Source organism: Neohortaea acidophila (genome assembly GCF_010093505.1).
Source record: "Neohortaea acidophila strain CBS 113389 unplaced genomic scaffold BDY17scaffold_9, whole genome shotgun sequence".
In the NCBI taxonomy this organism is placed as follows: Eukaryota; Fungi; Ascomycota; class Dothideomycetes; order Mycosphaerellales; family Teratosphaeriaceae; genus Neohortaea; species Neohortaea acidophila.
Genome location: NW_022985518.1, coordinates 182,178 through 197,697, shown reverse-complemented (window position 1 = coordinate 197,697; position 15,520 = coordinate 182,178). Strand labels below are relative to the sequence as shown.

The following is a 15,520-nucleotide window of genomic DNA, read 5'->3' as shown; positions in this document are numbered from 1 at the left end:
GGATGGTCGCAATCACGCAATGAATAAATTTCAGACTTCGCGGCGGGAGAGACGCGAGGCGTCGGGAAAGTTTGAGAGTTGATGCCTGAGGCATAAATCACATGATGCTAACTACTACTTCTTGCCTTTTCGAATAATCCTCAACATCTCCTCTCCTTTCGGCGCGGTGGTCAAATTTTCGTATCCGTCTTTCGTAATCAGGATGTCGTCCTCGATCCTTACACCGCCAACATGCATGTACCGCTCCAACACCTTCCGGTCGATATACTTTCGATGCTCGGGATGGTCAAGATAAAACGTCTCCAAAACGAATGCATTAAAGTAGATACCCGGCTCGATCGTCACGACCATCCCGGGTGTAAGAGGTGCGTCAGCTGGTGTGCTCGGCGAAAGGCATTTGGTAGGATCGATGCTGAAGTGTCGGGGTTCTGTGGACGTCGTTTGAGCCGAGTACAGAGATGTTCCTGTCGACTCGACGTAACGGGCATGTGCTTGTTGCAGGTCTGCGAATCTTGCTTTCCAGGGCTCCTCTTTATCTTGGGCCTTGATCGTAGGAGGCTCTACGTCGTGGACCTCAAGACCGATGTGGTGGCCCAGACCATGCGGGTAGAAGCCAGCGGAGACGCCATCGTGAAAGATGTCCATATGCTTGCCCTTCAGGATGCCCAGATCGAGCAGGGCGTCGATGGCCATGTGGACGGAATGGAGCATGACATCCATGAAGTGCACACCCGGCCGAAGCATGGCGATGCATTTCTCCTGGATCTTCTCGACGTGCTTGTATACCGCCTTTGCCTCTTTCGACTTCCACGTACCGGGCTCGTGTTTGTTGATGGGCATGGTGCGCGTGACATCCGACGCATAGCATTCCCATTCTGCTCCGGCGTCTATCAGCAGCACTTCCGCGTCGGCGAATTGCGATTTGTTGGTCACGTAATGAAGTTGACTGGCATGCTCTCCGGCGCCACAAATGGGGCCATAAGACTGCTCCGTCGTGCCCAGACTGATGCAAGTGCCTCGGTAGACACCCTCGACCTCCGGCTCGCTGTGCAAGCGATGAAGGGATTTCAAAATGGCAACATGGCCCTCGGCAGACACGGCATTGGCCTTTCGAATCAGCGCGATTTCGTGCTCGTCTTTCACAGCCCGACAAGCGTTCATGGCCTTCCTCAACGTCAATCCCGGGCTCTCAGGGCGGTCCACCTCTCTTCCATACAGTGACAGGTCCACGCCAGACAACGGGTTCCGGATGAAGATGCATTCGCAGCCATCTGCTTTCCTTTGATTCACCCAGTCGCATAGATTGCTATTCGAGCGCTCATCATGTTCCAGGTAAACGGCTTCGTCAATATCGTACAGCTCCATCGCCTGCTCAACCGTACTTCCTCGACCGTCATAGTACACGCGGTCCAAATTGATAGGAGGCAGCCACAGCGTCAACTTGTCATGCTCGACATCGTACGTCACCGAGCAGCCGGGTTCACTGCATCCAGAAATGTAGTAGAAGTAGCGATCCTGTCGGAACGGCCGGGGCATGTCCGAGTTGGAGAAGAATTCCGCCTTCTCGCCAACGAGCGCAACAATGCATTTTTCCCGGCCGAGCTGGTCGCCGACGCGCTGGGCGTGTGCTTTGGCGGGGTATTTGTCGATGCCCTTCTTCGCGCGGAGCGAGAGGTGCATTCTCGATGCGGAAGCCTGTGGGATGAAGTCCATGGGAGTGTCGGGAGATACAAAGACACCACGGGCGGATCAATGCTGGGCCTGCGACTGGTTTCGTTTCGGTGATGTGACCATGAAAGAGGCAGCCTGCGGGGTGGTGTCCGTGGGCGTCCTCAAGGGGAAGGCACTACCCTCGATTAGGCAGGTGAAGACGTCCCAGCCTAACGTGCTCATACGCGCCGATGGCGGAGTTACACTCTTCAAAACTTGCTGCTTACAACGTTCAATGTCTTCTTAATTAACGCGACATTTCGTGGTTCGTCGACATCAAAATGGCGAGCAAAGCGCACAGCATCGAAGCAGAAGCGAAATATCTGGCTAATAGCTAGGTGAAAGTGAACAACTGCCCTGGTCAGAGCTGGGCGGTCGTTATCTAGTCGCCACACGAAACCTACCCTTGCCCTGTAGACTCTTTGGAATTTCTCCGTACTATGGCCACCACGTTCCCACCTTTCGCCGGGCCAGGCGATAGATCGTCCGAAGCAGGTCGGTGCTCTGGCAGTCACTTTTCGACGACTTCCTTCGTCATCTCGAGAAGATCGAATTCCTCCCAGTCCTTCTTGCGGTACGTGTTGAGGGGTGTCGATGGGACGAACCGATGCCAAACTCGAGGAAGACATAGCTCCAAGGTAATGAGCACGCCACCGATGGCGAGAATCGTGCACAGGCCCAAGACACTGAACTGTAATCCGCAAAGTTAGCAGAATTTCATCTGGGTGGTAGGAGCATCGGGGGGAAAGGTAAGCGTTGACTTGGCCATATCTCGAGGCGATTTTCAATTATCGGCCGGCGCAATGTCAAGCCTGTTACATGCAAGAATTACGTACAGATGAGAAAGCGTTGCTCTGGACCACCTGAGCATTGCACATCCACGCTTCCGCTTCCGCCGGCGGTGTTACGTGCGAATTCGCCTCTGCGTTCTGCCAACCGGTGACAAATTGGGTATTGTACAGCTGCATGTTGACAAGCGCCGTGTTGAACCAGTTCTCGACCTCCTTCGTCCATTGGTCTTCTGGAAGAGGGGTGCCATATGCGGCTCCAAGTTTTTGAAGCGCCAACAAATTGGCTGGACCCATCGCCAAGACGATATCCACGAGGCCGCTTCGGTAGCTGGCGTCCTGTAAACGCGAGGCTATCGAGGCCTGTCGTGGGCTGAGATTGAGTAGTTGAGTGAGATTCGGCCACCCCGGGGCGTTTTGATCATACGGAAGACCGTTCGCCTGTAGTTTTACACATTTGCTACCCTCAGTCGTTCCATCAGCACACATCTCCGTCTCCTCGACACATCCAAGAACGGTGGTTGGAGAGCTGCGCTGGCAGACAGTCACATCGGGGAAAAGTCTTGCCGGGTCACATATTTGAGCGTCGAACCAGGGATCGGTTACTGGACCCAGGTACTGTACGTCTGACGATAAGAATATCAAAGTGATATCCTGGCTGGATCCCAGAAGCTCGGGAATTGGCTGGAAAGTGGACGCGCACTCGGCACGAGAAAAAGGCGCGCAACCTTGGTAGACTTCCGTGCTAAGTACGTCAGTTGAAATTGCTTTACCTCGATCATTCCATGCTTACTTCAACAGATACCTCCAAACGGTATTTGACTCGCCATCCAATCTCATCCGAGCGGCGCTATCGTAGATGAAAGTTGCGTTTGAGAGGCCCACTTGCGGCCCGTAGAAGAATGCCTCAAAATTCGAAGATGCTGTTGGAAAGTCGAACAATTGGGCGGGCGTTACTGGCGGGACAATGATCGATGATATATTAGTCGAATCGTACATTTTCGTATAGCCATCCCGCTTCAGCGGTGCACAGGTCTTGTTGATCCGCATCTTTATTCGATCTTCGGGATAGCCATTGATGCCCAGTTCAACATCGGAATTTATCCATCCAGAGTCGACGGAGAAAGCTTTGCCTGCAAGACAAATACTTGGATGGAATGGACATGGGGCGTGCAGATTAGTGCTGAAGGCGATTGGGTTTCGTGCGAACCAGAGGCAATGATCTCTAGGTGTCGTGTCCGAACCACATACCGATGCATATTGGTGGCTCGTGGTACGAAGCTGTGTGGTCGCTGCCTGCTCAACCATGAGCTGCACGAATGCTGATGCACTTGCGACTCCATAGCCGCCCGGACGATTGAATCCGAATTCCCACCACCGACCGCAGTTTGTGGGTTCCAGCAAAACGTTCGACCGTTTGAACGATACTTTAGAAGACAATGTGCTGGCAGCAAGGAATCCAGCAAAGCTCACTATTGCCCACGTCAACAGCCCCCAGCGTTGGGCCATTTGGCGTGGGCGTGCAAGCACGGCGGCCGTAGCGAGTCGACGCAAGGCTGTGAAGGCGGAGGATCCGTTGCGCAGGATCGCTTGCTGCTGTAATGCTGACTTGTCATGGAGACCAGGATGAGTTCTGCGTCGGAACAAGAAGAAACTCGAAAGTCTCCAGAAGCTGGAGCCGGCGATATGGACGAAGAGGGCAAGGAAGGCTATCAAGTAGGCGCCATGTCGGTTGGACAGTGTCAGCGTTGCGCCTTTGATCCGGCCCTCGTTCCACTCGATCCAAAATCCTGTGTAGATGGCTGGCGTCGATCGAGTCGACATTCTGGAAACTGTCGACTGTGTAAAATGTACCGCAGTCTTGCAGCGCTGGTGCCCTCCCCCATCCAATCCGATGGCGAGAAGCTAACGAATGTTGTACGCAGGCCTTGTCCTCTCCCTAAGCCAGAGGCTGGCCACAGAAGGCGATATGTTTGTTTGACTAAGACGACGCAAGGAATCGACGTGGAGGGAGATCAAGGCAGCAAATAAAAGCAGTGCTGTTGAGCGCCACGTTTTAGTCATTGCTCCGAGAAGGGCGGCAGAGTATCGTAAGCAGTGCACGTCTCAAACGGCCGGAATAACAGAACCCACGTGCAGGGCCCAGCCTGGTAGGATTTTAGTCAGCCTGAGTAAGACTGTCTTCCGCAAAAGGCAGGCACTACTCTCGATTAGGCAGGTAAAGACGCCCCAGCTGTACCTCACCGATCGCGGAGCTACGCTCTCGAGAACTTACTGCTTGCATCGTTTGACGTTTTCTTGATCAAAGCGATACTCCTGGCCCAATTGTTCTTAAAGACTGATCCTGAAGCCAACATGACGACCAAAGCGCAGAGCATCGAAGCAGAAGCGAAACACCTGGCGAATGGCCAAGTGAAAGTGAATAACTGGTCAAGCCCAGGCGTGGCCGCTTTCGACTTCCGCAGTGCGTACGATGTCCACCCCGTATTCTCGTCCAGACTCCCGCCCTGACATCCGCACTCTCCCCAGGCGACATCGTCACCACGCCCACCACACGCATGCTCGATGCCATTGCAAGCACCACGCTCCTCGACGATGTCTTCCAAGAAGACCCCACAACCATCAACCTCGAGACCTTCATCGCCGACTTGACAGGCAAGGAAGCCGCCCTGCTCGTCCTGAGCGGCACAATGGGCAACCAAGTCGCCATCCGCGCCCATTTGAACGCACCCCCTCACAGCGTGGTGTGCGACTATCGCTCGCACATCTACTGCCACGAAGCAGGCGGCGTGTCGAGTTTGTGCGGCGCGGTGATGCGCGTCGTCCGCCCTAGCAATGGGAAGTACATGACGCTCGAAGACGTGCAGAAGGAGACGGTGATGAGCGATGATGTGCATACGTGTCCGACTAAGCTTATTTCGTTGGAGAACACGCTGAATGGCATTGTGACGCCTCTGGAAGAGTGTCGCCGGATAAGCAAGTGGGCTCGCGAACACAATCTCATTATGCATTTGGACGGCGCGAGGCTGTGGGAGGCCGTGGCTGCCGGAGCGGGGAGTTTGAAGGAGTACAGCGATTGCTTCGACAGCATGTCTCTTTGCTTTTCGAAAGGGCTGGGAGCACCGATTGGGAGTATCATCGTTGGAACCAAAGCGTTTATCCAGCGCTCACGATGGGTCCGAAAGACTATCGGCGGAGGTCTGAGGCAGGCAGGCGTAGTCACCGCCGCCGCACGAGTGAGTGTAGAAGACACCTTCCTCGGGGGAAAGCTAGCGGCGACGCACGAACGAGCGCGGCAGATTGCGAAGCTGTGGGAGGGGTATGGAGGCAAGACTGCGAACCCGGTGGAGACGAATATGGTGTGGTTCGACCTCGAGGCGGCGGGTGTGTCGGTGGAGAAGTTTATTGAACTTGGGGAGAAGGCGGGGTTGAGACTGCGAGGTGGACGGCTGGTGGTGCATTATCAAATTGGAGACGAGGCAGTGCGAAGGCTCGAGAGCGTCATGCAAGCCATTTTCAAGGGGAAGCAGCTCAACGGTGATGTTGTGCACGGCGCGGAGAAGTTACAGGAGATGAACGTGGTGCGGTGATGTGAATCAGTCGAAACGACTCATAGATATAGAAACATGCTCTCTACTTCATCTCTTCCCCAACACAGCTTCCAACACACTCAGCAGATGCGCATCGCAGTCTTCTCGCATCGTCATGCTCCGCCAGCACACCACTCGATCCGGCCGCAGCAGCACACATCCATCTTCCTCCACTTCTCGCCGTCGGGCCCAGTCGTCGTACACATCCTCCCAGTCTTGCATCCAGCCAATGCTATACACGTTAATCGGGATGCCCAGCTGTTCGCTTGCGTTCTGCACAGCGTCTTTCCATCTCTCTCCGCCAGGTCCGGTCAAGAGACAGAATGCACCGTGGCCAGCCAGGTCTTGGGTGGAGATGGGTTCGACAGGTGTACGGGTATTGAGCCAAGCATGTGGACATCGTGCTCCGGGGTAGGTGGTGATTTGGTAGTGGAGGACATAATCTTTCGGCAAAGGTGGACGGGGCTGCTTTTCGTCTTTGGTGTATATGCCGTCGGACTCGTACCAGTAGTTCATCTCTTGTCCAACCTGTTGGAGACAGTCAGTCAGAATCTACCCTACTTCATTTGAACTGCGAGACGTACCCCTCCGAACTCGTGCTCGGTGTATTTAATTGCATCTTGTAGCTTCTTCCTTCTGATCTTTCCGGCTTCAGTCGGTGCTGCGAGTTCGCCATGTTGTTTCATACGCTCCTCAAGGGTCAATGGTAGAACGCCGAGCGCTTCAAAGACAGGGATGTGATCTCGAAGTCCTTGATTTGCTCGTCGAATTACGCCCTCTCCCACAGGCTGCCGTTCAAGACTGAATGAGTCCAGCAATTTAGGATCCGCCAGCCCCTTCTCCACGAACGCAATCTTCCAGGCCAAGTTGTAAGCGTCTTGAACGCACGTATTCGATCCCAGCCCATTGAACGGCGGATGGCGGTGAGTGGCGTCGCCAAAGCACAAGATATTCCCATCGCTGTAGCGCTCCGCCACAATCTCGTTGATATACCACTTCGACGCGTCGAGGATTTCGATGTCGATGCTGTCGTCTCCGAGGCACTGGCGAGCTCGCTTGAGATACTCTTCATCCGACGGACGGATCTTGAAATCGTCAAACGACGGATGCGGTATTGTGATAAGCATCCACTCGTCCCACGCCTTCACCATGCGAAACAGCATCGACCAGCCCCATAATGGGTACTGGATGTCGGGGGTGAAGACCCAATGCAGATTGCCCGTTCGGTTGGTCACCAGCTTCGACAGATCCGCCTTGACGAGGATATTGATTGCTAGTCCTTGGCCGGGATCTCGCTTGAGAGGGATATCAAGCTGCTTCATCACCCGACTCTGGCCCCCATCGCACCCAAATAGATACTTTGATCGAATTCGATATGTGCGCCCGGTAATCATATCCTCAATCGTAGACGTGATGAGCCCATCCGGCGAGTCGCGCTCGTACCTGACCCACGCCGAATCAAACCGCACCTTCCACCCCTTGTTCACAGCGCGCGTAACGAGAATCGGCTCGAAAAGCGTCTGCGGTAGATCGACGTGCTTGCAAGGCGACATGGCATCGTACTCGCCCCGGCGATCCGGCTGGTTGCCCCACGAGTGAATCCGCGCCCACTCCTCGCCGGCCATGGTGCGGCACCAGCGCGTATGCTGCATGCAGTTGCCCGGCGTGGCGTTGCGCAGGCACTCGCCTTCGAGCCCGATGTCGCGCATGCATTCGAGGGCGCCGGGGTTGGTGATGTGGGCTCGCGGTTCTTTGGCTACGCCCGGGGCTTTCACGACCACGATGCCGGTCAGCCCGTATTCTGCGAGGAAGCAGGCGAGGCTGGCGCCTGCTGGGCCGGCGCCGACGATTAGGAATTGTGTTTCTATGATTTTGTCGTCGGGTGGAGACGCGGTGTCGCCGTTTGGGAGGGATGAAGTGGCCATGCTGTGGGAGTGGATGTCTTTCTTTCGACGGAGAGGAGCTCACATTCACATCATCTGTAAGTGTACAGAGTCTACACTTGCATTCTTCACGCAAGAGACAAGGTATACTTGAGGTCTTCCGCCGACGCGATTGCCGAGCCCACGAGAATGATGTGGAGAAGCTGGGGAAAGCCAGGGGCCAGACCGCTGCTCAAGACCGATGCCCAGCTGAGTGGAGACGTCTTGCCGTCCTCGACGGTGGGAAGGATCACCTACAGAGACAATGGCCTTTTCATACAGAGACAGATCACCGCGATTCCTACTCACTCTCGCCCCACACTGCAACGGGTCGAAAGTGTGGCAACCAGCGCTGATCCGACATCTCCTCGGGAACAAGGCGGCGTAGAGCTGCACTCCGGATCCACCAACAAGGGTTCCCGCGAAGACTGCATCAAGTAGAGATGCGGCTCGCAGAATAGATGAGATTCGACTCATGTTTTTGGCCTGCAAGGCCTGGGTAATACCCGTTGCACAGATGTTGTTAACGCTGCGCCGCATCTGCCGCGATGAAGTGCCAGCAGCTAGCTTCCTTATTCCCATGACTGCGGGTTGGTACTTGAAGACTCGATTTCAGGAACAGGTAAGGATCTGAGAGCATCATTGTGCGGGGAGATGCTGGGGGCGATTGGCCTCTTGCAGGTCTGATGATTGCACCTACTTTCATCTTCGCTACGGTCAAAGGTTTGGGCCAGTGCCATTCATCAAGTCTACCAACGTACGGAATCAAGTCGTCGTTAATCATTCAGCATCTTTATACCAGGCTCCTGAAGTCATGCCTACCACCGATGTCTCAATCAGCCACACCGATGTCCTCATCATCGGTGCCGGGCCCGCAGGACTGGCATGTCTCGCTTTTCCTGTTCTTCTCCAACCGGATAAAGTCACTGACAGATGGCTTTCCTAGATGATGGCGACCTGGCTGGCCAAATGTGGAATCGACACGCGCATCGTTGACAAGCGCGGCACCAAAATCTTCAACGGACAAGCGGATGGTACATATGTCCTCCGTACATTATCCTGTCCATGAACATCAGTGCCCTAATGCCTGCCCCAAACAGGCTTACAATGCCGCACCCTCGAGATCTTCGACTCTCTCGGCTTCGGTCACCGCGCCTGGCGAGAGTCAAACCACATGCTCGAGATCCGGCTGTGGAATCCGGATGAGGCTGGAGTCATTCGACTGAGCGACCGCATCCCCGATACCATCCCAGGCATCAGCAGGTTCCAGCAAGTGGTGCTGCATCAAGGCCGCATCGAGCGCTTCTTCCTCGACACCATGCAAGAATGCGGCGCGCACCCTGTGGAACGAGGCGTGCTGCCGGCCGAACTCACTATCGACCAGTCGTTGGTGGAAGACCCGGACGCATACCCCATTTCCGTCCGTCTCCGTCATCTGTCTGAGAAAGAGGCTACTCCTCAGCAAACCGCAACCTCCTTCAATGGCCAAGCGGTGCAGGACGGCCTATTCCGCAGCAATATGACAGCAGACGATACCCACGAAATCCTCGAAGCCGCCAAGCTAGACACCAAAGCCAACACGGAGGAGATCGTCAAAGCAAAGTACATGCTCGGAGCAGACGGTGCTCACTCCTGGACTCGCAATCAGCTGGGTTTCACCCTGCAGGGCGACAGCACCGATTTCATCTGGGGAGTGCTGGATATCGTGCCCATCACCGACTTCCCCGACATTCGCATGCGCTGTGCCATCCACTCGGCCAATTCTGGGAGCGTGATGGTGATTCCTCGCGAGAACAAGCTTGTGCGGCTATATATTCAGTTGACGACCACCGAGAATGCGGCGGACGGGGGTGCAGCCAAAGCAGACCGCACCAAGATCAACCCCGACACCATTCTGGCCTCGGCCCAGCGGATCATGGCGCCGTACAAGATCACTTATAGGAAGCTGGATTGGGTATGCAGTCCGTGAGTATTTCTTGTCAGAGTTGCGCTGATATGTTTCGCAGTGGACGGCCTACCAAATCGGTCAGCGTGTTGGCACCAATTTCTCCGCCCACGAGAGAGTGTTCCTGGCAGGAGATGGTATGCAGGCACATCACCCATTTGAGATCAAATCTGATGACCATTCTAGCCGTCCACACCCACAGCCCCAAAGCTGGCCAAGGAATGAACGTCAGCATGCAAGACAGTACGCCTTCCCATGCCCTCCCAAACTCCACAAAAGCTAACGACCCCCAGCCTTCAACCTAGGATGGAAAATCGCCAGCGTCGTCAAGGGCATCTCCTCTCGCTCAATCCTGAAAACGTACCAATCCGAGCGCCGCCGCATCGCACAGGACCTCATCGATTTCGACCACCGCTTCTCCCGCCTCTTCTCCGGTCGCCCGGCGAAAGACGTCATGGACGCCGAGGGCATCAGCATGGACGAATTCAAGGAAGCGTTCGTTAAGGGGAACATGTTTGCCAGTGGGATTGGTGAGTCCTGCTTTCCCTGCCTGTCAAGTGATGCAACCACAACTGACGAATGCAAAGCCGTCGACTACGGCGCAAGCCTCATAGTCGCCAAAGCCGGAGACCCAGAAGACCAAGGCGACGGAACAGACGTATCAGTCGCCCAAGAATTCCGCGTCGAGTCAACACAAGACCTCGCCCCCGGCATCCTAGTCGGCAAACGAATGCCGAGCGTGAAAGTGCTCAACCAATCCGATGCCCGCCCCTGGCACTTCCAAGAACTCCTCCCCAGCAATGGCCGCTGGCGCGTCGTCGTCTTTCCCGGCGACATCTCCAAACCAGAGCAGCGGGCGAAGCTGGATGCCGTAGGCGCAGCTATGAACGACCAGTCCTCTTTCCTCCGCAAATTCACTCCCCCAGACTCTCCGCACGACGCCGTCTTCGAGTTGCTAGCCGTGCACAGCGCGCCCCGCGGAACGACGACCATCTTCGACTTCCCCGAAGTCTTTCGCCCGTACGACGAAGTGGATGGCTGGGACTACTCCAAAATTCTCGTGGATGAAGAGTCGTATCACGAAGGACATGGGAAGATGTATGAGACTTTCGACATCTCATCGAAGGGCTGTGTGGTGGTGCTGCGCCCGGATCAGTATGTGTCGTATGTGGGGCCTTTGGAGGATGTTGGGGCTGTCAATCGCTTCTTTTCGGGGTTCATGATTCCTTCGAAGGCGGCGGTTGGTGTGTCGGCGGCCAAGCCGGTTCCTGCCACGAACGGTCTTGCTACGATGAAGGAGGGCAATGGCGTGAAAGCTGCCGCGGTTGGTGCGGCGGGTGCACTTTAGAGTAGGGGAGACAAAGGGACTTGCGGGTAGTTTCACAAATGAGATCTTTATGCTATGTACACGGTACAGTGTCTGTTCCAGACCACCTTCCATTTACCCGCACTCAGATCACGTGACTCTCATTTCTATTGCTTCTGTTGCACGATTTCTGTAATCATCGATTAGCCATCGCTCCGGAGAAGAACCTCAAACCAAAGCATAGGTAGACTCACTCTCGACATCGGCGACGGCCTGTTTGAGAATCTGGTCGAGCACCTTCGGGTTATCCAACTCCTTGTCAATCTTCGCAATCACCGCCTCGGCCAACTCCCTCTGCTGCCGAGCCTTGACTTGACCCTCATAGCGCGCCCACGAGTCCAGCACTGCCTTTGCCTCGTGTGCAAGGTCGACCTTTTGCTGGAGTTCATAGGCCTGAGCCTCGAGCTGGGCGGTTTCCTAGCACACACACACCAAGTCAGTACAGCGAATTCCATCACCAACCACTCCGCTGCATCTCACCTTGGACACGGCAAACAAGTCCTTGGTAATGTCAATGACGCCGCCCAAGTCTTTGACGCTGTTGATGCGCGACTTGACGGCATTGGTGTGCTCGTCGCGCGCCGTGTTCAGGATGCCCTTGACCTTGTCATGGTAGCCCTCGGCCCACTCCCGGTACATGGGGCCAGCGTAGGTGTAGACACCCCAGTAGATGGTCAGGAGGGAGAGGAAGACGATGCTCTCCTCGTTGACGACGTAGAGCTCGTTGCTGATGGCCGCAATGGACAGGCCGGCGCCCGCGGACAGGATGGCCGTCTTGGAGGCGATGCTGTTGCCCGGGAGGGCGTTGAGGATCGACGACGCGGCATCCTTGGGCTCTTTCTGGGGCACGCCGGACTCGAAGCGGGGGGAGGAGGTGGTGAAGGAGGTGGCCAATGGGGCGGTGGTTCGGAGAGGGAGGGTGGGACGGAGGCGGGCGGCGCCTGGAGATGGTCAGTCAGTGGCTTCCACGCACGTCATCTGCGGTCTTGCGGCAGTGTCTACGCACCCAATGCGGCCCTAGAGAGTCGCGAGGCCATTATGTGTTGCTGCTTCGTGTCATCGGGGTGAGGACGGGAGTTGACGTTTTGCTTTCCCAGAGCTTTGCAGCTTCCGAGGCGCCAAGAAATCGCGCACGGACGGGAAGTGAAAGTCTAATTTGTCTGCTTTCACAAAAAGTTCGTGAGCGTCTGTCGCATCTCTTCTTGACAGGCAACGATGTCGCTGACGGTGCCAAACGGCGGCGCTCGCAAGAGGAAACGTACAGATGCTGTGGTGCCTGCCAGACTCCTCAAATCCAGAGATCTCAAGGACCGGAAAGTGACACAAAGCCGAAAGGAAGAGATCCTGTGGTGGGAACAGCAACTTGTCCACGATTTCCGGCAGCGTGACGAGAACATTGTCAAATTACAGAACTGCCTGAGCGAGGTCAAGAAGAAGCCCAAGACCAGCACCCTTGCTGCTGTGGCGCTATGTCGAGTCTTCTGCAGACTCATCGCGAGCGAACAGCTGATCCGACGCCCGACCGATGATCAGGACAATGCAGGTTGGCTCAAGCTGCAGCTCCGCGAATATACCGGTACCCTGTTACACTGGATTGGAACACCCGATGAATTCCTCAAGAGCACTGCGCTCACGCTGGTGATGAGGATCGTAAAGGCAGAGACATCACAAGAGTGGAAAAGAGCAGAGCAAGCGTGGAGGACGGACAGGTCGACATTCTACTCGTTGGTCGCCACACTGCTTGCCACACCGAATGCTCAAGATGCAATTCAAGAGTTTGTGGAGAAATATGTGGAAGAGTTTGACGATGTGCGATTCTACACCATGCTTGCGATCAAGCAGTTCTTCTCGGCGGGAGATAACCGCACACCGGGGAATTTGGACAATGCGCTCGATCTGTTGAAGCAGGTTGAAGGTGTACCAGAGTCAGATGAGCAGTTGGAAGATTGGTACGGTGTATCTCCGGATGTCAAAGGCCATCAGCTGCTGTCCCTCAACGCGCATCTCAAGATCGCGCAGGACTGCTGGCTCTCCATCTTTCGCTCCGCTCTTACGGCCAGCAATCGCAAGACGATCCTCAACATCATGACTGAACGAATATTGCCGTGGTTTTCCAACCGCATGGAAATCTTGACCGACTTCCTCACCGACTCCTTCAACGAAAGCGGGTCGGTTGCTCTGCTCGCACTCAGCGGTATCTTCCATCTCATGACCCAACGCAACCTCGACTATCCCGATTTCTACACCAAGCTGTACAGTTTACTTGACGAGAACATCTTGCACACCAAGCACCGCAGTCGGTTCTTTCGACTGCTCGACCAGTTTATGGCGTCGAGTCATTTGCCCGCAGCACTGGTCGCAAGTTTCATCAAGCGACTCGCGAGACTGAGCTTGCAAGCGCCTCCCGGCGCCATTGTGTGGGTTGTGCCATGGGTGTACAATCTCCTTCGCAAGCATCCAACGTGCACATTCATGTTGCACAGACCGTATCATCCCGCGCACGCCATTTACTCTTCGCAGCCGAAGTACACGGAAGAAGGGATGGACGACCCGTTTGACCCGCTTCAATCAGATCCCATGCTCACACACGCAATCGAATCGTCGCTTTGGGAATTACGATCCCTCCAAGAACACTGGCATCCCAATGTCGCGACCCTGGCGAAGATTCTGGGCGAGCAGTTCACCAAGAAAGAGTATCAGCTCGAGGACTTCTTGGACCATGGGTATGCGACTCTGATCGAAGCCGAGTTGGGCAAGGGGATGAAGAAGAAGCCGGAGGTGGAGTGGGAGATTCCTAAGCGTATTGTCACGGATGATGCTGGGGGATTGAATGAGATTGGTGTCTTGCTGAGGGATGCGATTCAGGTGTAGATAGACCATCTACTCAATCCTCTTCGTCCTGCCTGCTCGATTAGATCTCTCGACTTCCGTGACATGAACTATGTTGACTAGGCGCTTCGATACGTGTTAGTAAATCGCTGAGATGGGCCATTGTAAAATTCTTCGATATGGCATCGGATGCCAGCCAAGATATCTTCCAAGCTCCAGCACTTCTTCACTTCTTCACATCTCCACCACCCTCCACCATATACCACCATGCCCCTCCTCCGCAAAACCCTCGCCGTAACAGGCTGGACCTCCCTCGGAGCAGCCCTAGCCTTCACAATCTCCACACGCAAAAGCACAATCCACCCCGTCCCCGAAACCGACTACCTCCTCAGCACTACACTCTTCGCGCGCTACAACCCCAACCCCAATCCCTCCATGAGAGACATCTGCCTCCGCAGAGTACCGCTCGACCGCATCAAGCCAGAACTGCTGGCGCAAGAGGGCAGACTCGTCGAGGCGTTCTGTGGCGCTGTGTGGAGTGGGTGGGCGTTTGAGGTGCAGCGGAGGTATTTGGCGCGCAAGTACCGCGGTCCCGAGACGGAGGGGCAGCTTTGGGATGTGCGTGATTTGGAGCGCAGTGCGTACGCGGTTGGGACGAAGATTACGGATCATGTATGTTTGTGCAGTGGTTTGAGAGCGAGGTGAGGGGTGCTGATAATCGTGCAGTTTGAAGTGCTCAGCAAGAACGACTCTTCTATTATCCTGCGATGCGGCGACTCCCCGCGGGTGAATGCGTACCGCGAAAGCGACGGGTTATTCGAGCTCACGGCTGACGTGAAGAAAGAGGAGGGAGTAGTGGAGTTTGGGATGAAGAGCGTCTTCTACAACAGTGTCGCACAACCAGATGCGCAAAGCAAGCCGCTGCAAGAGCCCGTCGGACCGTACATGCAATGGGCGCATCAGAAGTACACGAAGTTACTCATGGAAGACGCGGCGAGGAAGTGCATGCAGTGAAGCGAAGGATATCCTGTTTCCTGCCACTCCGAACCACTCTGGTCGACCACCCTCAATCCAAAAATCGAGCATCCTCATCACACCCCTGGAACACCTTCTCCAACTCCTCCTCATCATCCGTCCGACGCAACACCTCCGCACAAGCATCGCGCAGTTTCCGCCGCATCTCGCCCGTCATACTCCGCCACACGCCATCAACGTACTCCGAGAAACCAGTCGTCCACTTCGCCGATGTCGTCGAACAGCCAGAAATTGAATGTGAGCGGGTGTCGTCTTTTTCGCCGGTCTGTTGGCTTGCAGGGGTGTCGGAGGGTCGACGCTTGCGCACTGCCGGTTCATCCCAATTGCTGATGATT

At 55.4% G+C, this 15,520-nt stretch overlaps 8 protein-coding genes across 8 annotated transcripts; 4 read left to right on the top strand and 4 right to left on the bottom strand.

Moving 5' to 3' along the window:
• Positions 1-58: 58 nt before the first annotated feature.
• Positions 59-1,788, bottom strand: BDY17DRAFT_301790 (peptidase M24). The gene has a single exon (XM_033734305.1). It carries the CDS (start codon positions 1,711-1,713, stop codon positions 115-117), a length of 1,599 nt encoding a protein of 532 aa, XP_033587013.1. The 5' UTR covers positions 1,714-1,788; the 3' UTR covers positions 59-114.
• Positions 1,789-1,912: 124 nt separating this feature from the next.
• BDY17DRAFT_301789 (uncharacterized protein) lies at positions 1,913-4,631 on the bottom strand. The gene is made up of 3 exons (XM_033734304.1): positions 3,292-4,631; positions 2,547-3,243; positions 1,913-2,401 (listed from the first exon to the last, which is right to left on the bottom strand). The coding sequence occupies exons 1-3, from the start codon at positions 4,320-4,322 to the stop codon at positions 2,222-2,224; spliced, it is 1,908 nt and encodes a 635-aa protein (XP_033587012.1). The 5' UTR covers positions 4,323-4,631; the 3' UTR covers positions 1,913-2,221.
• A 149-nt stretch (positions 4,632-4,780) lies between these two features.
• On the top strand, positions 4,781-6,128 carry BDY17DRAFT_301785 (pyridoxal phosphate-dependent transferase). The gene is made up of 2 exons (XM_033734303.1): positions 4,781-4,962; positions 5,028-6,128. The coding sequence occupies exons 1-2, from the start codon at positions 4,854-4,856 to the stop codon at positions 6,086-6,088; spliced, it is 1,170 nt and encodes a 389-aa protein (XP_033587011.1). The 5' UTR covers positions 4,781-4,853; the 3' UTR covers positions 6,089-6,128.
• BDY17DRAFT_284266 (FAD binding domain-containing protein) lies at positions 6,129-8,233 on the bottom strand. The gene is made up of 2 exons (XM_033732090.1): positions 6,673-8,233; positions 6,129-6,616 (listed from the first exon to the last, which is right to left on the bottom strand). Exons 1-2 carry the CDS (start codon positions 8,011-8,013, stop codon positions 6,137-6,139), a joined length of 1,821 nt encoding a protein of 606 aa, XP_033587010.1. The 5' UTR covers positions 8,014-8,233; the 3' UTR covers positions 6,129-6,136.
• A 495-nt stretch (positions 8,234-8,728) lies between these two features.
• BDY17DRAFT_301780 (family 16 glycoside hydrolase) lies at positions 8,729-11,352 on the top strand. The gene is made up of 5 exons (XM_033734302.1): positions 8,729-9,044; positions 9,111-9,964; positions 10,017-10,092; positions 10,142-10,198; positions 10,249-11,352. The coding sequence occupies exons 1-5, from the start codon at positions 8,957-8,959 to the stop codon at positions 11,301-11,303; spliced, it is 2,130 nt and encodes a 709-aa protein (XP_033587009.1). The 5' UTR covers positions 8,729-8,956; the 3' UTR covers positions 11,304-11,352.
• On the bottom strand, positions 11,353-12,387 carry BDY17DRAFT_301771 (uncharacterized protein). The gene is made up of 4 exons (XM_033734301.1): positions 12,328-12,387; positions 11,802-12,262; positions 11,516-11,738; positions 11,353-11,451 (listed from the first exon to the last, which is right to left on the bottom strand). The coding sequence occupies exons 1-4, from the start codon at positions 12,356-12,358 to the stop codon at positions 11,429-11,431; spliced, it is 738 nt and encodes a 245-aa protein (XP_033587008.1). The 5' UTR covers positions 12,359-12,387; the 3' UTR covers positions 11,353-11,428.
• A 130-nt stretch (positions 12,388-12,517) lies between these two features.
• On the top strand, positions 12,518-14,346 carry BDY17DRAFT_301768 (CBF/Mak21 family-domain-containing protein). The gene has a single exon (XM_033734300.1). It carries the CDS (start codon positions 12,537-12,539, stop codon positions 14,190-14,192), a length of 1,656 nt encoding a protein of 551 aa, XP_033587007.1. The 5' UTR covers positions 12,518-12,536; the 3' UTR covers positions 14,193-14,346.
• A 71-nt stretch (positions 14,347-14,417) lies between these two features.
• On the top strand, positions 14,418-15,164 carry BDY17DRAFT_255032 (uncharacterized protein; the record flags this gene model as incomplete). The annotated part of the gene is made up of 2 exons (XM_033731489.1): positions 14,418-14,822; positions 14,877-15,164. 2 exons carry the CDS (start codon positions 14,418-14,420, stop codon positions 15,162-15,164), a joined length of 693 nt encoding a protein of 230 aa, XP_033587006.1.
• Positions 15,165-15,520: the final 356 nt, after the last annotated feature.